Source organism: Pseudochaenichthys georgianus, chromosome 22 (genome assembly GCF_902827115.2).
Source record: "Pseudochaenichthys georgianus chromosome 22, fPseGeo1.2, whole genome shotgun sequence".
Lineage (NCBI taxonomy): Eukaryota > Metazoa > Chordata > Actinopteri > Perciformes > Channichthyidae > Pseudochaenichthys > Pseudochaenichthys georgianus.
In genome coordinates this window covers 4,262,235-4,286,545 of record NC_047524.1, presented here as the reverse complement: position 1 = coordinate 4,286,545, position 24,311 = coordinate 4,262,235, and the positions used below count along the sequence as shown (strand labels likewise).

Genomic DNA, 24,311 nt, shown 5'->3' with positions numbered 1-24,311 from the left:
CGTTTTATTCTGGGTGTAAAATGCCTATTTTAAAGTTAGTTTGGCCATTAAAATGCGTTTTGATGTCATTTGATGCGAGAAATATGAGTTGTTATTTCAGATTATGTGTGCAGTGGATGTACATGATCTTTAGTTTGCTAGTTATTACGAAGATTACTTCAGGAAATTGCGTCCAACGTTTTCATTGTTACCAAGGTGGTTGCTAGGGACGCTGCTATCGATATTATTTCTGTTATGTTGTGTAACTGTTTAATGGTGTTATCTTTATTGCTACCCCCTTCCCCGTCAATGTATAGTGTTGGTCCACAGCGCAAACATATTAGTTTAACAAAATCCGCATCTAAAGATACGTTATTTTCCCCTGTGCAATTCCAGTCTCACATCTCAGAGCACATCGTCATTAACAAATACCGGTAACAGACCGAAAACATTTAAAAAAAATAAAATAATACCTTATTCCGAGTGTGCTTGCTTTTCTCTTTGAAAGTCATCACATAACGGCATTGTAATACACGGTTCGGCTGCATTAAATATTACATATCTGCCGTAGTTCTGTATTTATAGAGCCCTGATGAGAAGACAAACATGAGGAACTGAAAACGTGACGTGGATCATAAATATATCAGCCATTAAACAACATCTTACATTTCTTTTCACACAATACGTCTCCTTGCAGTATCAACACTAATTCGGCTCACTTTTATATTTGATCCAATTGGTAGATAGGCTGTATTTACACCATAAAGGTGCACAGATGATATGTTATTGAATTTCATTATTTTTATTATTAAGATATTAATAGGATCCCTATAAAGTATATTCATTACTCGTTATTCTCTACTAATAGTTAATTAAAGACTGTATATAATGACTATTTTGCACATCCCGTTCAAGATTTCAAGATGTTCTAAGGTTTATTGACATATCATATAGGCCTACACAACTATGGTGTAGTTCTGCACTGAATGAAAAACTTGGGTCGCAGGTTCCTCAACAGTGCATTACAAGACATCTATCAATATTTGTGCATACCTCCAGCAATGTTAACTATGTTGAAGCACTTATTTTAACTGATATTATACATAATGTATTATACTCTTATGATGTATGCAGATATTTCATCTCCGGCCTTGTCAGGTATTGAACAATCAATAAATAAAGAACACAGAATTGTTAAATATATAAAACACAGAATTTGTGTGATTATACTAAATGATTTACAAATAAACACCACTGCATATTTAACTGTTACACATGCTGATGTAACGCAAATGTTCCAACTTGGGATCAATAAAGTATATCTTATCTTAAGATGATCGATGGCTACTGCCATATTTGCAAAATGTGCCTCTGAACCTTGACAAGTGCATGTTTCAGGCTTATCAATTAATGTAATGTAATGTTATCAATTAACAACAGGGGTCACAAACATAAGACCAGCTGTTAAATAAAGCTCTTCTGACCTTAGCTGGCGTGTGGGTATATATATTAATACTGCCCATAATGGGCACAAGCAATTTTCACCCATTTATTAATTATATGTTTTAAATGTGAGTGTTTCCTGTCCCCTAAACCTCCAGGGATGTACACAGTTTAATACTGGCAACTTCTTATTATGGGAAATACGAAAACGTCTTTTAAAACTACAACTCCCAGTAGAGACGTGCCATAGAGAAAATGTTGCGAAACAGAATAGCCAGCATGTGTAGTTCTGGGGACGGGGTGGGGGAGGGGGGGACGCGGTGGACCCGTTCAAATCCAGTTTTGAACAGTCTGCCGTGGTTCCATCCCATTTCAAGTGCTGTTCGAGGCTCGGCGTAACCCTCGGAGCACACTCTCCAATCACAGAGCTTGAGGACTATCACGGGGTTTGTCAAACAGAGCACATGGTGTAGTCCAAATGAATGCCGTGCGTCCATGAGCGTCCATAGAAGCACATGGACATCCCGGAAAGCTGAAAATGGACGCTAAGGGCCCCCCCCCTTGCGTTGAAAATGGACGCTAAGGCCCCCCCCCTTGCGTTGGAAAAAGCCGGCAGGGGACTTGACATAACGTCAACATAGGCCGACCTGGGAGTGAGGATGTGTTGGGGTTTCCTAGGAAAGTGAGGTCAGACAATGGCAGCCATTTCAAGAACCATGACCTACGCACAGTAGAACAGTCCAAGTTTCGGAGCCGTCTATCACCCCCAATCTCAGGGAAAGGTAGAAAGGATGAACCAGAACATCATTAGGAGATGTGAGAGATGGGGTGTCCTTGTTTGGACACGGCTCAGGCCTCTGGAATGCTGCATGGTGGAATGTGTGTGTTCATTGTAGTGGCTATATATATATGCTGTATAATTACTGCTTAACTATACCTGTGTTTGTGTTTTATTGATTTCTCTCTGTTTTATTCTTTCATGTTGTGAGTACTAAATTGCCACAACATTGTGAAGTAGTTGGCTTAAATGTGCTTAATTACTCTGTATGAGGTAGGGGCAGTTTGCATGGCAGGAAACATCCTTATTTAGACACACACACACACACACACACACACACACACACACACACACACACACACACACACACACACACACACACACACACACACACACACACACACACACACACACACACACACACACACACACACACACACACACACACACACACACACACACTGTAAGGAGAGGGAGCGAATCAGACAGAGTCAACAACTGCTGACTCATTGCCTAGGGTCCCGCCCAGAAGTGAAACTGGCCAATGGAGAACTACCAGCTCACGGTCTAGGGCTCGCCTCCTGAGGAGGAGCAACCGACACAACTCCTCCCACAGAATTTGTATTTAAGCTGTCCCAATGTTCATGATCGAGGCTCTTTTCCTGACTGGCTGTCGTGGTACGTATCACGCGGTGGTAGGAATTGAGCCCGGAGCACTCTGTATTTGGTACTGTTGCAGAGTGTTCTGTATTGTGTATTGTTATTGTTTACCATTAAAACAGATTATTGTTTAACCGTTTCTCCTGGTGCTTTGAATTCCTTCTTTTATAAATCTGACCAGCTCATCAACGAACACGCGGAGCCGAGGTGGGTTTCAGACCACTCCTTGCTCCAACACGCACAAACTATGTTTTACTCTAGCTGATATATAGATATGGGGCGAAGCCTGCGAGCTAGTTCAGGGAGTCAAGTCGAGCACTGCTGCATTCATACATAACACCCCTTGCCACTCTACGACCGACCACACAGTCTCCTAATATGCCGCTCTATTTAACCTGCCAGATCTCTCTCCATGCATTGCTTGCTGCTGCTATTGCTGCAGCTACTTCCACGTCACTGCTGCTCACCTGCCCCACCACCACCCCAGCTTCCACCTGTAGGCTCGAGGGGTTAGTTATTTAATCATCTCATCGTGCTATGTATATCTGTGGAGTGATGAGGCCCGAGCCTAGACGCCAAACTCAACTAAATGCTGCTTCTAATAAACATGTTAAAGAAACACGTGAGTTGTCTGACTGAAATAAGGACATGTGTGCTGCATCGTGCTGCATTTATTGCCTCGTGTGATGTAAGTAAAATGGGAAACATTAGTTACAGACTGGAAAAAATTCACCTGAATGCACCCCTGAAGTAGGAACAACTCAAAATCATCTGAAACATGTTGTTTAAAAGCCCTGAGCAATTAAATAAAACCCCTTATTTGTCCACATAACGACTTAAAGTAATGCTCATGAACACACCAACGTTGGAGAAACGACTTCCCAACTCTGGAATTGGGACCATTTTAGAAAAGCATCTGAACCATTGGCCTTGCTGTAGGTCTGCTCTCTCCGAATGAGATGTATACTTATTAGAAATGAGACGGTGCACAGTGTACAAAGGAACTGTCTAAATAAAGTTACTATTTTTTTTTTTTAAAGCAACCTTTTCCTTGCATTAGGCCAATTGCCTACATCAAACGCTTAACATCTACTGTAAGTGCAGTATTATATTTCTTGTAGTTGAACCAACTTTATGAGGTTTTCATGGAATTACAGACAGAATAGACATGCATGCTCGATGATGAATGTCTGTCCGACTGATGACATTCACTGGCACACATATTCTGTCTGAACGAAAGGCATTTAGTCATAAATATCATGAGATCTATTTTTTCCCATTCACTTCTTAATGCATTCTCCAGTTGCACAGCGAATACTGTACTGGTCATTTTCCAAATACCAGCATTCGGTCATTATAGCCCACTACTGCTCTAAAAACAGCATATGGGAAAGTGTGCAATAGCGAAAAATAAAACTGTTAAACATCAAACAAGATAATTTAGACAGCTTTGATGTAAGCATTCCTTTGGGATGAACTCTGATGTATTGAAGTACCAATAATGCCTTACATTAAGGGTAAACAGTTACACAGCTGGTTCATGAAGTTGTGAATATATCCATGCTGCTTTAATTTTGTTCACAAAACATTTAACAACGTCATGTGTCCTGTTCTCCAGTCGGTGGTATACATTGTATGTTTATATTATGAGCTCAATAAACCATAAATTCTTTTTTTACCATCCTAGTAAATATCTCAGTTATTGAACGACCATGAAATCAGCTCGAGTCAAATTTACAGTCTGTCACTGGTGGTCACTGTTCCTGCTGGGACTCTTCAAAATGACTTATGAGGAGAAGTAGAGCACAAGCATGCCATTACTTTGTGAATGATTAGTGCAGTGACTGATCGGAAATGGGATTTATATGGCATTTACAGGATGGAAATGTAACTATCCATAGCGTTTTCAGTCGATGATTGCTCAAAGTGTTTGGGTTTTAAGTGCAGTTTCAGCGGAGATGGTAACCAACCATGAAGCTTTTAAAATAATCAAAAGGAAACCGCTGTGTGTTGAAAATAGGAGCGGTGGACGAAGCGAGCTGCTTGAATTGGTCTGGAAGAGTAATTTAAAAACCTGCTAAGTTTGTGAAAGTCAATGTGTGTGTGGTTACCACTCCTTAAAGTGCAGTAAAATATTGATGAGTAACCACCTGAACTTGAAGCCTGGACCACTTAGAAGTTATTTCAACATTTTGTAAAACACTTTATTGCTGAGAGTTATATGAAAAGATCAAGTTCAAGCTAGCTTAGCTTAACAACTGGAAGTAGCGACTCCCCATAAAACCACATCCATCACAGTTTGCATGGGAACGTTTTTAGCCAAACTTATAACAAAAAAGGAATATATTAAGGTAACAGCCATTCGAAGAACGATGCTCAATCTTTTGTCACCATGGCAGAAGCCTGCAGAAGTTTTTAGTATTCTCCACAGAGTCTGGTCATGACGTCCAACTTGGCACCATAACAGATTTTGGACATAGAAGTTGTAGCCCAGTGTTGCAGAAGATAGATTTACGAGCCATCTTTTGTACAAGTCTAAACCTGGAGCAGTCCATCATGCCCACAGCCTGCAAACTGTGGCCAAGAAATAGAAAATAAAGCATGCTTGTAGCTGCTCAGTGGGAAATATGTTTTGACTTCTGTTTGTTCTGGCTCTGTGTCAAGTCTACAATGAGGTGATACCATCCCACCAAGTTCCTCAAAACGGACAAATGACTCTTGATGTAGCAACTACAAGCCCCTTGTTTGCATTAAAGTATCGCCATTCATGTGCCAACAAATATTAAAATCTCTCTCCTGACATTTCTATTACTCTTAATAGGCCAGATGGTGCTGAAATAAAGCAGCGTGCCTTGGTATCACAGCCAGAACTGCGCTCTAATGAGCAGAAATCTTAACACATTCAGAGGGAAAGTCACGAGAGACTGTCAACAGGTGCAACATTACGTGGTCAAGAGATATTTGACGCCTTTCAGTCAAAAGTAGTTTGATCTACAGTGACGATGGAGGTTAATGGAAGAAGGCTACTCTGCTGTGAATGGCCTCCAAGGCTGCGGAGGAGAACCTTGATGTACCGGCTGTACGCAGCAGAAGTTGTGGACGCCAGGAAACAAGGTGGCGATTGAGTCTTTTGATCATTTATTGAGGTTAGGGAGGAAACCTGTGCCAAGTTAAACAAAGTGTAAATATTTAACCAACAGTGTTGGACATATTTCTGCTGACTATTTTCTCATTCAAGTGGAAAACCAAAGCTCAGATTTGCAATCAGAAAAATAAGCCAAAAGAAAAAGCTTCATGGAAGGATACTAAATCAACTGTGTTTAAGTGGCAATAAATAAAATGGTAATCATTATTTAACCAGACATGTCATTAAAGCTGCATTCATTAATGTTTTGCTCCTGGGCTACTGGGCAACAAGCTGTAAACACAGCATTGAGATATGATTAGCTTCTACTGTTGTAAAGGTAGCAAACATGAAATAGTGCAATGTAATCATTGATTTGGAGTCGCTTTGGTGTCGATCGGAAGAATCCAAGTTCAATATTTACTTGTCCTGGTCGACTCGTGAGGAGAATATCTGGCTTTTTAGCTGCTAAATCCGTTGTTTTTGCTAGCTAGTTGCTAACTCTGCTGTCAACTGTTTAATACTAGGTGGGTTTCCTTCTGGAAACAGCTGGAAACGATATGAGAGATGAGAGTGGTGGTATAGATTGAGTTGGAAGACACTGAACACTCATGGTGTTGAAGGGAGCTGCGTAAAGTGAAAGTAATAGGTAAAAAGAATAGAAATATTTGAATAAAATAACATGCAAAAAGAAAGGCATGATAATAAGCCACCTTGGGAACATAAGGCAGGAATCCCTTTGATGAAGTGATTAAAAAACAAGAATAAACATCAAACATCATTTAAACATCCACAGTCTTAATTGTCTGCTTTGATTCAAAATAATATCCCACTTTAAGTCTCACAGCCATTTTATATAAAGAAAATGGTCTGCCTTCGAGTCATGCTCTTCAGAATAAAACACCCTTGATTTTCATCCAGCATGCCTGGTAACGATTCAGCAAATGAGTTCCAGCAAAGGCCGCTTTAGACAGAGAATTTATTGTACAACTGAGGTTCAAAAACCAGCAAATAAACAGGTCTGTAGTATGTTGACAATTAGAATAAACGCAGATGATCACAATAAACCTTCTGTCAACAAGCACAACATCAGACTGTGTGAGAAACACTTGAACTAAGATGCTGCAGTGATCCAGGAAAGATACGTAGTTAAGAGTGAAAAATGATGTTTCTCTTAGTCAGAAAACATACTATGTGAAGGTTACAGTGCGATGTATAGGCACGCATGTACAACAAATCTTAAAGCGCCAAATGAGGCTCAGGGGAAAACAGGAAGATAAATACTGCAGTGGTAAAACCAGATGTTAATGACACACAGGCCCTCCTGGGTAAAATACATTATCTAAAGCACCCAAGCAGCAGGCTACTTGTTTTACTGAAGCACACATCCAATTCTTTATTTCACAGATTTATGGTGGATAACATTTTGACTACACAACTACATTTTACTTGGATTTCCTTCAGAGTCTGTATTTTGTCTGTGTTTTGTGCTGATTCACGGAGATGACTGTCAACATGTCCACATTGGAACAGTGTGGAGGTTTCAATTGATCATTTACTAGAATGTTTTGAGTCCTATGTCGGCACTTTGTGGTCCTGTGCTATATGCGCATACCTTCATAAGAAAATATGTATTTGGTGCAAAATTGGTTTCCTTCTATGCAAATCTGCCTCGTTTGAAAAACAAAGACACAAGGAGGGTCACACCGAGACTTTTCAGTGGACCTAACATATTTTAAGAGGACAAATTATGCTCATTTTCAGATTCATATGTGTCTGTGTCTCTGCTGGGACATGTCTCCATGCTTTAATGTTCAGAAACCTCTTTATTTCTCTCATACTGCCTGTGCTGCAGCTCCTCTTTTCACCCTCTGTCTGAAACCAGAGCCCAGTCTGCTCTGATTGGTCTGCTCTGATGTCCCGCCCCTTAGCCTATCACAAACAATGTGTTGGAGCGCTAACCAATAGGAGCATGAGTGTTACATTATGATTTCACTATGTCCCGAAAGTGAAAAAAGGAGTCCAACAGAGGCGGTTCAGGGCGGCAAAGAGAAACCCCAAAAAGCATAATAGGAATCAGAAGGCTTTAATCATATTTACGGTTTGTCTGGCTGGCTAACATTTTGGGGAATGCCTCTGCACCTTGTCTGCCAGCACCTGTAGTTTGGTCTGAAATATGAATTGTTCTTTTTCACCCCATTGTTCTCACGACTGTGTATTTTTGAGGCAAAGGCAACGTTTACACAGTACTTTGCAACATTGATAATTGCAATCAGACACAAAAAAAGGGCAAATTGCACTCAGCTGCAAAACTTTATGGGCATGCTTGCACTTTTATATCATTAACGCATAACTTTTGTTACTTGAATTTAAGCTGAGGCAGACACTAATGCGCACGTTGTGAATTCCCCACTGATCTATCTATATAATCCGTTTCCTCTTTCTGATCTATTCAACATCTGTCTGTTACGAATCACATTTGACTTTAAGTGACTCGAAAGGGACTTTTCTTTCATGTCTATGAAAGGAAATGATCACACAGCATCCTCAGCAACACGCGGCCTCTTCATTTCCTGTTTTTGAGGAACTAACGGTTTCCATAGCAGCGGACACAAACTCCCTGACAAACAATTACCCAGTTGCCAAGGAATTGCAGCTTACCACAGGGTTTATTTATCTGACATTTCTCCTCCTAAATAGTTGAGCTTGTGCCAGGTCCCAACATTAAGTTAGCCTTAATGACGATGGTTTACCGTAGCACAGTGGCTCTGATTGGGTGTTTTGAATCTGTGCAATCTTACTGGTTTTCATGGGATCCTTTCTTTATCCAAAAAGTCTGCTGCGACATTTTCCCCTTAATGGTGCCCAATTTGGGCTTTCCTCCCCTGACAATTCCCATACAGATTCGGATGCTTGACCTGTTCTTACCCCGACCAACAGTGTTTGGGTTACATGAATCTGTTTAAGTGTGTGCGTGTGCGTGTGTGCGTGCGTGCGTGTGTGTGTGCCATACTTGCCAACCTTGACATGCTTATTGTAGTTCTGAGTGCACTGCCTTGCCGCCTGTACCGTAGCACCATCCTCTTGATGGAGCATATGTGTGGGCTGGACCAGGAAAGGAGTGAGCAGAGGGTCGAGTTGTTGATTCTTGTTCTGTTTTTCTGTGACTATCTAGTTGCGCATGCTACTAAAGTCACGCGCTACCATGGAAACTCAACAATGGTGTAGCTGTAATAAAGTCCGAGTGGAAACAGTCGTGTGTAAATCTGATTTAGTCAGAAATCGGGAGAAAAGCGGGAGAAATATGATTCCGGGAGGAAACCGGAAGAGGGCTATGAAATCGGGAGTCTCCCGCGAAAATCGGGAGGGTTGGCAAGTGTGTGTGTGTGTGTGTGTGCGTGTGCGTGTGCGTGTGTGTGTGTGTGTGTGTGTGTGTGTGTGTGTGTGTGTGTGTGTGTGTGTGTGTGTGTGTGTGCACATGAGAGTATTTGTTTTGATTGAGGGCCCACGACTGAAAGGCATCCAAGTCAAACAAGGCTTGAGCTTGTCTGCCATCTCTGACTTCTCGCACAGACGCTCTGAAAAATGTAGGAGACACTTTCCAACCATGGGAAGAAGAAGGAAACAAAAATGTCCAGAAAACATGAGCACAAACTCATGAGGGTTGCTGGTTCAAATCTAGTGCATACTCTCCCCTCTCCTTAAATAGAACTGTTCTCAATGCAAGTTTACAGTATATAACACTTTTCCACAAGGCAATTCAAAGTGCTCGTCATATGATAGTAGAGTATTATTTTCAACAATCATTTCAATTCTGTGATGATGTAGCTTTAAACTTGCTTTCATTTGAAGTGTTATTTTAAAGAACATTACCTTCACTTGCACAGGAGATTTTTTTTTACAGGAAATGAATGCAGGGATGGATTCTGCTACTTCATACTTTACTCTAGTACATTTCAGAGATACAAACTGTACTTTTTACTCTACTTTATTTACTTGATAACTTTTAGATGAAGAGCAAAGACTTTGTTGATCCCTGGGAGTAAAATTCAAAAGCTACCCGGCAGAATATTAAATGAATATTAAAACTGGCTTACCCTTCAGCACCTGCAACATGTTAGTCATTAACAAAATAAAGCATCAATGATTATGATCTAAGAACTGTATGTTAAGTATACTTTGATATTGAAAGTATATGTGGTAAGATTTTGAATGCAGTATTGCTTCTTCTTCTTCTTCTTCCAAATCTGCATGAATGTAATCCAACTTGGCTGCATTCAAATCAGTGGGTTACAAACAAACAATGGCGATTTGAAATTAATGATTTGACACACAGAGCGATGCAAAAATATGACGGACTTTCTCACAGCAGCTTAATAGTCTATAGAGAAACTGTTTCAGTAAGTTTCACAATTACTGCTTTAAAAGAGCTGAGACCAGGATTCACTCACTGTTACAACACACATGCACTCATCTTGTCCAATAAGTATCATGCAAGAGGGCAAAGAGCAGAAGTTGTGCAGAAGCAGTCAGCTGGTAAACATTTTCAAACGAGCTTCGTAAAACTCAGCAGAGGGCGAGGCACACGATGAAAGAGAAAGAACCCTTCCAAAATAAGGTGAGGCATGACAAATGTCACCACAAACTGTCAGTGAGTGATGATGATGATGCTGCTCAGGGCATTTCAGGAACATATACACTGTTGTTGTACGGACATGATTGATATTACGCATGAAATACTACATGCTTTCCAAAAATTATACTAGGGGAAAAAACTCCCTAAGACGATTTTTAAAGGATTTCAGGGTTGAAAACAACACATAAAGTCATTGTTCTGGTAAGGATCCTCAAGTCTTTCGGGAAGAGAGTTGTCCTGCTCTTATTCTAAACGTATCATTACAATTCTCACAGACAACGGTTGCCTTCAGCACAGCACCAATAAAGTCTTCTACCTCTGATGTGGGGATAACGGCACCAGAAACCACAACAAAGTGCAGATGCTCCCGAGTTTCCCAGTCTGATTTAAATCACAGGAAACAAACGAGGAGCGTGAGGTAATGGGAGCATCAAAGTGGAGCGGAGATAAGAGGGCAGACAGTGACCTCGGAAAAACCTGGAGTGTGTCTGAGAGAGAGACGCTGTGAGAATCTGTGAGAGCATTCAAGTTTCCATAAATCACTTACCCCGTGAACAGGTGTTATATTTTATAGGACCTTCTAGTGACAGGTATTGCAATTGAGCAGTAACTATAACTTCTTGCATTGCATTGTTGTGCAATTCTCTAGGTATTTTATATTAGTTCATATTAAATAAATACAAATTATTGTAAATAAAAGTAGAGTTTAGATTCAATGTCTGGTAGTGAAATTGTTTAATCTCCAGTTTATTTGTCATGTTTCTAATCAGTTAAAAACATGCAGGGCCAGAAAGAGCAATATAAGAAATACAATACTTAAAGGTGGGGTAGGTAAGTTTGAGAAACCGGCTCGAGATCGCTAGAATTTGAAAATACACAACCGGAGAAAATCTGCCACTTCCTTAGAGCCCCTCCTCCAACACACACGAACGCGCACATGACCAATGAGGGCACGAGATAAGTTTGTGCCCCGATGGAAGGCTGACAGGCAGGTAGGCCGTTGTACTTTTTACAGTATTACGGCTTCTACAGATGACATTTTTTTATGGATTTTTTGTCAAAGCACTTCAGATATTCATTGCTATCGGGATGTTAAGAGCATTCCATGGAATATAACAAAAAGTGTATCTCGAGCCGGTTTCTGAAACTTACCTACCCCACCTTTAAGGAAGGGAGAAAACAAGGTGGGGTTTTAAGAAGCAAAACATAAATGCTAAAATACTCCTTATAGCTTCACTGCAGAGTCAGGTGATAACTTTTTCTACGGGTGTGTCACTACAATGTGAGCCATTTGCTGTTTTGGGAGTATGAGCATTTGCTGCGGATGTTGTGGCAGGTAATTCATATTCCTCTTTGTGTGTACATGCAAACGGTCTGAATGTGCAGTACTTGCATGCATGTGCAGCACACTGAAATGCAAAACTAAATACATCTACAAAAAATGTCTGTGTGTGAAAGAGTGTTTGCTTATAGGTGTGTGAAACTGAACCACTTCCCTCTATGGCACCCTGACAGGATGTGCTTCACTGAAGGGACACGTGTCCTCCTGCATCCGGCCTCATCTCTCTCCACTTACTCGGCTGGCCGACAACCCGTCATTGAATGTTTATCTTCACTGTACAATCGTGTTTTCTTATTTATTTATATAACAGGAAGGAACAATGCACATTATTAACATTGCTGTAATTGTGTGTGACTAACCTAAGAGGCTATTTTGCAGCTGTAATCCCTGGACAGATGTTTCAAAGTCATCCTAAAAATAGATTACCATGTTTAAAAATACGAAAGTGTTCTTGTGTGGTGTCATTGACCCTGATCCATCACGGGGTATTACCACAGCGCTGCTCACATAGTCAAATGCAAATCCCTGAAAATATTGGTGCAACTAAAACGAGCAGAGCAGCTGCTATTTAAGGATCCATGGCAAGGACACGCACCAAGCCCTGGAAGCACATCACCCCCACTCTATTCAACCTCCACTGGCTCCCGGTCAAGTCCCGCATCACCTACAAACTCCTCCTCCTCACCTACAAATCCCTCCATGCCCTCTCCCCGCAGTACCTCACAGATCTCCTCCACCCATACAACCCACCCAGTGTCGCTGCCCCCACCCTCTGGAACTCCCCCCCCTGCAGAAATCCGCAACGCCCCCTCTCTCAACATCACCTTCCAACAATAACTCACTCCCCCCCCCCCCCCCACTTACACTTCCATTTCTGCCCCCTGTTTTTTTTTTAATGTTTTATGTCTTGTCCTTGTATGTTTCTTTGTAAAGCGACCTTGAGGTTATGAAAGGCGCTATATAAATTCAAGTTATTATTATTATTATTATTATTATTATTAAGAAATGTAGTTTATTTGCTGTTCTGCAATTAATATCAGTCTTGACTTTTCCGTTAACTTTCTAAATTAGAGGACTCTCTAATTTCCTGATTGATGCTCATGCAATTTAAACGTCAAGTGAAATGTTTTTCTCTCTATTCTCGCATGATGAAGTACTTTCACGGTATGTGGTTGCAGCAGGATATGATGTCATGCTACAGATTGTATGGCTCCTTAAAATAAAACATACTCTATCTGACAGTAGCTGCTCTTACAGTAGCTCTTCTGTGTTTGAGGAATTTGAGCCACAGAGCAATTCTCTTGGTCAAGCGTTGTTGGATCAAATGAACTCACAGGTCAAAGGTCACCGCACAGTCTGCACATGTGTTGGAATGATGTAAATGGATCATTAAAAATGGTGTGATTATCCTCATAGAGGAAAAATATGACATCATATTTCAGGCCCAATATATGGTGCCAGATCTATCGAGCAGTTCAATGTAAGTCGTAAAATATTTAAAGCTTTTTAACTTCTTGACAATATTTCAGTTTGCTGTTCTGTGGATTGATCCTGATGGCTGATCAGCTGAAATGCATTGAAAAGTACTGCAGGACAAAAGAAAGCTAAATTAGATCAAAGCATTTCACTCAAAAAGAAGCAGCTCGGACTAGGGCAAGATTTTTGACATACTGATGTAAGGCGTAAAGTAAAAAGAAAAAGAAAAACATTTGTTTAAAAGCCAACCTCCAGTCCGACTGAATTCTTTATGTTTTTATCTGCCAAATATGTGTCAAATGTAATCTTCCCGAGTCTCAAAAACTCGGAATCAGCCCACAAAATGAACTACTATTATGTAAGATTTTAAGTCCAAATCGAATTCTAAAAAAATAATATTTATAAATGTAAGTATAAAATACTGTAGAAATAACCACGTTTTTCTCTCTGTTTCTAGTGCCAAACCATCACAATCAGCTCTACATGTGCTGGCCTGCACGTCTCAACAAGTGTTCAGTAGCCTGCTAGACTACAAATGGCTCCTGTAGGACAGTTGATGTCTTCATGTGGTAGCAGTTTGTGTGTGTTCACTGTACTTGATTAGTGATGTAGATAGAACATGAAACCTCTGTCTTAATCTTGTCTAATATATGGGAGGCGGCTGATCGCTGAGAGACATAATTACAAGGCAGTAACAGAAAGATCAGGGGCCGACCTCACTGCCTGGACCAGAGCCCAGGACCCAGGAGCTGTGTGCAGCGCTGAGGCGGACCCTCAGCTACCTGGGTGGCTGGGAGGGATTATCTCTCTGATTAATCTGCAGAGGGCAGAGCTTCCCCAATGTAATGGAAACCATCCCATGGAGAAAATGACAAGGCGGCCCTGGTGTCTTATCCATAATAAAGACAGGTGTGAACCACATTTGAGAAAGATTTGAAGATATAACTATGCTGAATCTTTATTTAATTGTTTATAAGTTTCCCATGATGTTTCAGCCCAAAACCAAGCTGCTGATTTACCATCCAGAAAGTCGCTTCTACTACCAGTGTGGCCAAAACAAGTTAGTGTGATTTTGCCTCTATAGACATTTTATCTTGATTAATTTGATCAGTTAACCAAAGAATACCCAACTTAGCCCAAAACTTGAATAGCCTACCAAAGGTTTTTGTTACAGTCTGAAAAGAGCAGGGTTTTTTTTTGCTACCACCGTGATTCAATTTAAGATGGGAGGATTTGTTATCTTTAAGGAGTCACTCCACTGAGAAAACAGACAGAAACATGCCCCACTCTGCAGGTGCGTCTGGATCTGCAGCAGGCGTAGCCACTACACTATAAGGGAGCATAGCAACATAACACACACACACGGCCAGATTCATGTAATAAAGTAAGGAGAACTCTTCCCTCTTGATCAGGCCAAAGGTCGCCCTGAAGTTGGGTGTGTGATCTGCTTGTGTTGTAATGATTACACCCAGGACTCAATGTCTCAGCTCAAAGTCAAAACAGATTCCAAGCATGAGAGACGGCTGACATCATCATAATCACCATCCTCATCATCACGGTGCAATCACAAGCCAACCTGCTATAGCCTACTGTGTTACCAAAACACAACAGGACAGCAGCAATGTGGCTGCTTATCTGTGGAGAATATGATGAAATATGAAACCAAACTACCGTACAACTAAATATTGAGCATCTTTATCAGGCTACGAAATACATTGTGTTAAATGTCCATGTGCACTAATGTCCAAGCCAACAATAGCCTTAATTCAATTTCTACAGAGAGATATTTACAGCCTGTGCATAATCAATTATAAATAGCTGACTTCCTCAGACAGATACTCCAAGTTTCCATTAATAAATACAAACCCTATGGACACCGGTGTAACTTGAGGAAGACATAAATTAAATAAATCAGCCACTGTAATGCTAGCATAAAACATCCCCAGGCAGATAACAGAGTCAGAGTAACTCAATATAAACGCCACAGCAGCTGCTTAAACACACCTATTGGCAAAAAAAGAGCTGTTGTTTGTATACACGATGCACTGTTGCTAGGTAACGCAGTTGTTTTTGTGTTGATGCCATAGGTTGATGCACCCACCTCTTCAAACGTCATCCTGTGAGTCTCTGCATAACGTTAAGCCTCCTCCTCCTTTAGCTCCAGATTGAACTTTTTCTGCTTGGTTAAAGCCTTTAGAAAAGTCCCCTCGGCCTCACTGGTCCAAGTGTCTGTTCTTTCTCAGAAAGTATTCTACTGAATGAATCCAAGCAGTCTCAGATTATTGTCACTAACAGTGGGAAGGCCTCACTGAAGGTAGAAGGTCCACCATGAGCATGTTAGCTAGATCCAGAAGGGTTAGGTTAGGTGCGTTTGATTTGGGTCACTTATCTGCCAGCTGGGTGGTGCATTGACACTTCCCTTCTGATGTTCACACATTGTTTAAATAATTTGTCATGTGATAGTTGCAGTTATTGTTCATTATTTAGCCTACTTTATGCCGTATAAACATTTAGCTAACCATTTAAAATGCTAATTTATTAGGCCTACTTGTGTATTATCTAATGTATTTAACTAGTTAGCATGCACTACCTTATTGCAACATGTGTTAAGCTTGGACAGCTGGATGCTAGTGAGGTGGTGAAACCGTGCCGCGCCACACTAATTGCGCATAGGTGCGCCGCATTTTCGGCTCAGTTGAGGCCCCCTCCGCAAGGTGAGGGATCTGCATGATCGGCCTGTAGAGAGGGACGGCCCTGTTTACTCATTAACCTTACTGCAGCGGCAATAACTCCTATGAGTTAGCTGCTGAGAGGCTAAAAGATGCTCTTTGCTGTGACGCGTTCCATGTAAGAGTCCGGAGTCATTTGTAGTCCATGGTGTTTAATAAAGACGAAAACAAACAATATACGACTCCAGACCTGACGGTCAACAGAAAGTATCGGAGCAAATCCACCCTCTTCCTACATCATATCCTGCCAACCGGAATCCAACAGGTGACTAAATATCAATAAACCATACCCACGTGACCATTGCCGGAAGTGATAAACAATAAGAATGAAACGCGATGCAAACAGAAATACAAGATAATAATACAAATAATAAGTAAGGCAAAAACAAGCATTTTGGCTCCTACACTTACTATAGATACATTCAGACCAGCCACAGAAAAAGAGGGTTTACTCAGCTGACAAAAGGTGTGTTTTTGCTTGAGTCCCTGCCAGCTTGGGTGATTCACCTTGACTTGGATTATTTATCAGGTGGGTTATCTTGCCATTCAGTATCGTGAATAGATTGGTGGAGTGGAGTCACATATCAAGTCAAACAGAGCAGCGTGGAGGTCCATTTACTCACACAGGGTACATAATTAAGGATCAGAAAGTGTCAGCTACCAACTTTGATAGGATTTGGTGTGGGATATGTTGTTCTGTAATATATGTTGTTCTTATGTTCTGTAATCAGTGTTTGGGCATTCAAATAGGAGCACTCATATTTCTATTATTCAACAGATTAATAAAATGAACATTTAAACGTATGAGATGAGAGCTACAAACTCTATTGGGATCCCATGATCTGCTTATTCATACATTTTATTATGTAATTTATTACTTTTGGATTTTACTGTAATGGTAATTTCATCAGATTGAACTCTATTCATTTTGTGACTCTCAAAAACACCACAAAAAGCAAGTTTATAATATTGGAATAAAATAATATTAAAATGCACTCTAATAGAAAGAAAAAAACTCAAATAGTGTTTATTTATCGTGCATTGCTTACTTTTAATAAAAGGTAGTTGGTAATATGACAAACTGCTATACAAGAGGATAAGTTTAATTAGTTTAAATCTTTAATTTCAGTGCTTCATTGTGATGTTTTCTGCGCGTACACTCACTCACACTCAACTCAAGCCTCTCCCACTGTTAGAAAAAAGAGAAAAGTGTCAGTTTCCTCGGTGCTATAAAAAGAGGACGCTGCGCACATCTGCACTTCAGCGAGGCGTGGTCAGAGCGACAGGCAGGTGCGACAGACAATACATCGGCAGGATATCACCAGCACTTTCTACACCTACCCCGTACCTACACAGCTGCAACAAGATGCCTAAGTGTCCAAAGTGCGAGAAGGAAGTTTACTTCGGTAAGATTTGCTCTCTTTGTTTTTATTTTCCTCCAATTAATTTGTCTTTCACATGAATATCGTGTTTCCTGATTTGAGAAATCTTAGCGTCTTTTTGTGCTCAAATGAGGAAACAGGAAACTGAATTGAACTAACACGCTGACAGGCACATGACTGCAAGTAGAAACATGTGTTTTACGAGTCAACTATTAAATAACCTTTGAAAACTTTGGGAAATAAAAGAGTACTGGTTGCACTCGATGCAATTAAGGCAGTATTTGAAATTGTATTAAAGTGTAGCTAATCCTAAGTGCTTTATGTATTTTGGATGCAAAATCATACTTTGTATGTAACTATCATTGTGAAATAAATGTATTTAAATTAGTGTCCTTTTGAAATTGTGTGTATTTATATAGAACAATGCAGAAATGTGAATGATTTTAGTAAAACACCTCAACATTTTGCATCTACCCAAGTGGCCTACAGCTTAGATGTACTTTCTACCACTTAAAACACAAGGGCCCTTATACACAACTATTTTTAAATCGAAGCACTTTTTCCTCAGAATACTTTCCTGATATTACTTCTGTACTTTTACCAAAGTACATTTTTGAATGCAGGACATGGTGGCAGGTGGAGCATATTATAACTGCTTTATGCACTTTAAAGGAATTGTAAATAATGCGTTATATTTTATAAACTGTTTGTTGTGGATTGTTTCGGATGTAAAACTTAAACCTAAAGTTTAAAATCTACAATATTTTATTCGGAAAACGGAAATACTCAAGTACAACTGTATTTAGTTACTCTTACTACTGCAGTTTTATCACTATTTCTAACTCTTTAGCTACCCTCTTAGCTGTTTATATTTATATATTTACATGTTTTCAGTTTTGCACATTAATTCCACATTACCTGAAAAGGTCACTGCACTCTGTAAGCTTTCTTGTGATCAAGTTTCTTTGGAGTTGAGATGAATAATGACTGGATGCAGCGGAGGACGCAGGTTTTTTCTGTCCTGCAATTCGTCTCCATCCTTGTAGGTCATTCTCATGAGGAAACCATCAAAGCCCGGAGCAATTACTGCATCCGGGGAGGAAAGGAACAGCTCCATTTTATTTGTGTCCTAATCCATTTAGCACATTGTCTGCAGCTCAGTAGTGCAGCAACAAAGTAAGTCTTCTCTTGGGAGACGCACAGCCAATACAGAATACAAGGCCAAGTCTTTGGACTGTCAGTCAGATGAATTGACCGTGCGACCGGGGAGCTTTGCATCCCATTTTTCCTTTTCATGGATAAACTTTCTCCATCTGGCCAAAACAAGCAAGCCAATTTGTCTCGCTCCAGAACAAGCCCACCAAAGAAATATGCTCTTTTCTAAGAATATACCTCAGAGGAATAGTAGCCTGAAACAGAGCATTGTATTCTTTATGTGGAAACATCATTATCCTGAACGGCCAGCATCAATTTCCCCTCCAAACCTCCTCAATAAAAGTTCTCCATGCCTCACTCCTTCACCGTGATCACCCCCATCACACCTCACCGCTGCACTCCCCCGTCCTCTCCGTCTCGTTTGCAGCTCATCTATCTTAATGTTTCTAATCTCTCAGATGGAAACAATCAGGCTACCGCTGCCTCCCTGAATGATGAGGGGGGAACTTGGTCCAGTTCCAGATACAAAGAGAGCACAAGACAAAAATACTTAAAATCTATTTTGTACACCTCTTTTCGTTTTCGAGTGCTAGACTTTAAATAAGTGCTGCAGAGAAACTAACATGTAGGCATAGAGGAAGGCATCAATGAATGAAATGTCTTTAAAACAGGCCATGCTCTCTAAAACTATAGTTTGTGACAATATTGGAAACATGCTTCACTCCCTTTTAACATCATGCTGTCCGCTAAACCATGCAAAAATGTAATACAATAAGTTAATTTGTGAGCTGTTGGAGGCCGTGCTTTTTCACGTCCATATGCGAAACGAAGCTATCTGAGCTGCCTCTACGTTTTGAAACAAGCTTTGCCTGCTTGTGTTTAGTTTCCATATATTTGTTGTTTTCCGAAGCTCTGTCATCCGTTTTGTGGCTTCCTATTGGATGTATGCTTATAACCTGGCACCTAATTTTTTAACGTTAATGTACTAACTGGCAGAAAAGTGAGAAAGAAAATTATCCTTTTTTCCAAAATGTCAAATGTGTCAAAGGCTACAGCCGGCAGATGGTTGACCTGAGTACAAGTTGATTTCAATCCAGTCAATTTCACCACAGAAAACGTCTGATTAAAACAAATTAAAAAAAAAGCACAGCTAGCCTGGTTAGTCCTTGCTAGTCTGTCCTGCCGTAACGATATCCATACCAGCACATATCAAGCTCACGATTAAACACAAAACTCCTGGATATCACAGCGTTAATGTGTTCGGAAAGAGCTACGTTTCAAATCGTTAGGTTTAGCTAAGCTAACCAACAAAATTACAAAACATTGCAAAACTGATCAAGCACATAAAATAAATTGGCCACAATAGGCTCAAACGTATTCCCATAAATGGCAAACTATTTTGTAAATGGACTTCATGCTGTCGTAGAGAGTGTATTTAAGGTCATTCATTCAACCCTAAATCCTTCATACTGCATTCTTAGCATCCTTTTTAGCTTGACCAACTGTTATACAACCTCCCCATTAATCTTTTGTTGGGATTGAATAGGGTTAATAGCTTAAACAGTCTCCCTCACAGTGTGTTTTTCCACTCAGATGTGAGTGTTTGTGTATACTGGAATGACTCCATAATGCCCCAGTCAGTTTGAGTTGATGCAGAGAGCAGATCGGATTATCTACTTGTCTCTCACGGCCCATTTATTTCCATATCGTTTGGTAAAATAAATGGCACAAAAAAGAATGCTTTATCAGATCCATATACAATCAGGAGTAACACAACATTGCATGGGCGTGATCACAACTGAGGATGGACTCTGAGCTCAGCGTTAACTGGGAAACTTCCTCTCCATTACTCATTCGACAGACATGTTTACTCAGTCCACTAATTTGTTATTTGAGATTGTACACAGTATTTATTTCAGGTCAAACAAGCTCCACCATATTGTGCTGGAATGTTGTCATGCCAGTGGCCTGAGAGGCTGACCTCACCCTGCAGCACTTTCCCTGCTTCCGCTGCCTTGTTTTGGATCATCTCAGGCCATAATTACAAAGGAAGTGTGTCATATCCAAATGATGTGGGAAGGTCAGTTATGTGCATTCATCACGTGACCTTCCTGAACTCTGATTCTTATGAAGTCTTATCGTAAAATCTGCAAATGTCAATCTTGTTTTGTTCTCCTCAGTTACGACATGTTTGGTAGAAATGACTTCACATCATGATAACACTTCTGTAATTATCAGCATATCCTGTGCCTGCCCTCCCTGGCCTCTTGCATTCACAGGGTGTAGCTTTTTTTCCTTTTTGCATAAGATTCTTTGGCCAGATATTCACGTGTGACAGTCTTAAAAGTCGTCTAAACTCTTGCCAATGTTTCTCCAATAAAGTCCTGAAACTCAATACCAATGGATCGGATTCCCCTCTCACTTTTACAGTCCTCCTCATGGGTGTGTGTGCAGATCAGCCCTGCAGATACAGAGAGTCTTTATCAGAGTTTATGAGGAAGGAGTTGCACAGATTCCTTTAGGGACACTCAGTTCTCTTTTACCCTCAAGCACCACACCCACATAATGTTCTCAAATGTATCTACACACGCATCATCTTGTTGGTCTCAAACTGATATTGTGTCCCTGTGACTCGTCTCTTTACCACAGAAGGTCTCTTTGTGGACAAAGTTCAAGGCCATGATGATTAATTTTGTCTTTGTATGTGTGTTTTGCAGCCGAGAAGGTAACATCCCTGGGCAAGGACTGGCACAGGCCCTGTCTGAAATGTGAGAAGTGCAGCAAGACGCTGACGCCAGGCTCACACGCATCGGTGAGACACCTGGAAAACAAACCATGCATTCAAGCTTATCCTGTAATCTTTGTTAATGTACACAGGTTTTGGGGTTTGATAGCGCTTCATGAAATCACTATTGAATCTCTATTCTGAAGTCGATATGACAGAATTTAAGTTAATAAATAAAATCCTAGTTTTTCTAGTAGTAGCTAATGATGATTTGGTCTTATTGTATTCAAACTACTGTCACAATAGATGTGTTAGACTATGTTATACAGGTTAATATTTTACTTTTTACACCTAAACGTAATATATCGCTCTGCTAGCTACAGTACAGGACTAACAAGCTAAGTGCAGTTAAACTTGATGGACCTGCTGGCGCCAAAATACTTGATTGGATAAATGTATATATACAGACTACAAGTATTAATGATTCATTAAAAATCTTTACAGGAAGAGAGAAAGGGGGATTTTGATATGAAACACTATTTCGAAATATATTTGGCACATAACAAAAGAAAAATTAACAATTACCATAAAGATAGAAATAGAAATAATAACATGTTTGTTTGTTTTTTTCTTTGAGGTTTTATCAAATAATAGACACTTTTTCATCCTATTTGATATCATACAGATACTTCAACTTGTGAATTTTTCCAATACACGAGTGCTAATACATTTATTCCTCTTACAGCATGAAGGCAAGCCATACTGTCATAACCCCTGCTACAGTGCGTTGTTTGGACCTAAAGGTAAGCATCAGTCACCTTTGCTCAGGTGTAACGCCCTGTGTGAGGATTATTTTCTGTACCTCACATGCCCCTTTCACATCAGCGCTTTTTCAGCTCCGGCTCGGAGCTGGACCCTGAAAAGCGCCGGTTTTTCCTGTTCACACCGCAGCGGCGCCGGCTCTTAGCTCCGGAATCGGGTTCACTTCCAGCTCCAAAAAATTGTCGGTCTAGAGGCAAAAGCTTCGGAGCTAAGAGGTGGCGTCGCTTACGTCTCTCTTACGTCGAGGCGTGCAGGAAACTAAACCCACCTCCCATGGCTCGACTGTTATGCCTGCCTACAAGCAGTAGTGCCTATAAACACACTTTATAAAGTCAGGCAACACTAACCAGGCTTTGTGTGGTTCTGTTTATTTGTACCTTACTTTGACCATCCGTTCGCTGTTATCGATCATTGTGGAGAGACGCAGACGTGTTGTTTTGTATTATTGCTATCGGATGCAAGTAGTCAGTTTAGCTTCGGTTGCTATGCCAACATCACCCGTTTTATACCAGAGAAACTTTCATAACAGCGTTGTGATACCAAACAGTGTCAATTCAGACGGACACACATTCACTTAGGCTAAGGGGAACTGGGGATATGCATCAGCTGCTTGTGTGAGTCGGACAGTGAATACTTTAGAGCGGCCGCTGCAGTGTGAGCTAACCGGGAGCTAACGGGAGAATAAACTCCCGTGGAAGAGCAGCACTGCAGCGGTCGGTAAATGCCGCAGAAACACATGAATAAACAATGAACCACGGCACTCTGGAGAAAAGTATAAGGTTGGAGAAGTCGTTATTCAATTTATTCTGGCTTCGTGTGATTAAAAGCAACACGATCATCGACCCGACGCAGTTCCCCGTTGTTGTTGTTGTGAGCTGCCGTAATGGCTGCCGTTGGGGGGCAAATCAGCGATGTAAACGGTGACGTCATGACACAGCAGGGGCAGCTCTGGGGCGCCAGTGGGCGGTGTGAACAGAGCGGGAGCTGAAAAGGGAAACCGGAGCTGAACCAGAAAAGCTCCCGCTCGGAGCTAGAAACTGAAAAGCGCTGGTGTGAAAGCCGCAACAGTGTCATGGCTGTAAACCATCCTATCAAAGCACACAATGTCACCTGATGGGGTCCCACCCTCAATAAACCAGTCCTTACGTAATTGGTGCAAATCGTTAAACTCTTGTTGTTAAAGAATATGTTCTCTTCAGATTTTCAAAATAAAAGTCTGAAATGCCTGTTTCTGTTAGTTCACTGACTCCTTCCCTCCTCTTATTTTTGCAGGATTTGGACGTGGTGGGGCTGAAAGCCACGCATTTAAATAAACAGGTAATGTGCATTTGATTATATTTGTTCACCTTGTACATCCTATTTGTTAAGACAAACACAGCCCTTTTGAATTCAAGCAAATCCATTGTAGTACTTTGCCCAGCCTCATGTGTGTTTGCATTTCTTTATCATCAGGTTCAACGTTGCCTGGAAGCTTGATTGAAGAGGCCAGCAGTGCTCACTCGTCCAATAAAAAGCAGCAAACATACTGTGTTCTCATTCAGAAGAAACATTTAGTTTGTCTGTTTTTATTTTATGTTTTTAAACTCTGGTTTCTAAAAATGATTGGGTGTTCCCATGATGTAGTAATGAAGTGGTTATCCTCAAACCCTTTCCTGTTCTTAAAGTGGACATTTTGATTAAACTCTTGTGTTTCTTTCTTGATTTAATTGTATTTATTCTTTGTCGAACACCCATAAATTAGACCTTTTTTCTTGTCAATGACAACGTTCATGTCCGTTGCATTTAGTGTCACATTGTTCATTATGTGTAATTTAATCTGCATTCCTTTTTTATTTTGACCCATGACTTTTGCAGTCTTTCTGCTGCTACTCACATAAATATGTGATAATAATGATAATAATAAGCGTCTTTGGGTTCAAGAAAAGCGCTATAGAAATATAATTTATTATTATTATAAATGTCAACCGGTGACATTTTGCTGCATGATTTTGGGCTTCAATAAAGCACAACATTCCCAAAATATAACTAGATGTATTAGAAGTACAACAGTTTCAAGAAAA

General features: G+C 40.5%; 1 protein-coding gene and 1 long non-coding RNA gene across 2 annotated transcripts; both read left to right on the top strand.

Annotated features, from left to right (window-relative positions):
* The first annotated feature begins 10,512 nt into the window (after window positions 1-10,512).
* On the top strand, window positions 10,513-15,636 carry LOC117467341 (uncharacterized). Its single transcript, XR_004554376.2, has 4 exons — window positions 10,513-10,602; window positions 13,896-14,347; window positions 14,434-14,498; window positions 15,526-15,636. It is a non-coding gene; the product is annotated as an uncharacterized lncRNA (long non-coding RNA).
* A 1,777-nt stretch (window positions 15,637-17,413) lies between these two features.
* Window positions 17,414-23,952, top strand: crip1 (cysteine-rich protein 1). Its single transcript, XM_034110904.2, has 5 exons — window positions 17,414-17,573; window positions 21,422-21,516; window positions 22,175-22,232; window positions 23,524-23,568; window positions 23,704-23,952. Exons 1-4 carry the CDS (start codon window positions 17,534-17,536, stop codon window positions 23,562-23,564), a joined length of 234 nt encoding a protein of 77 aa, XP_033966795.1. The 5' UTR covers window positions 17,414-17,533; the 3' UTR covers window positions 23,565-23,568; window positions 23,704-23,952.
* Window positions 23,953-24,311: the final 359 nt, after the last annotated feature.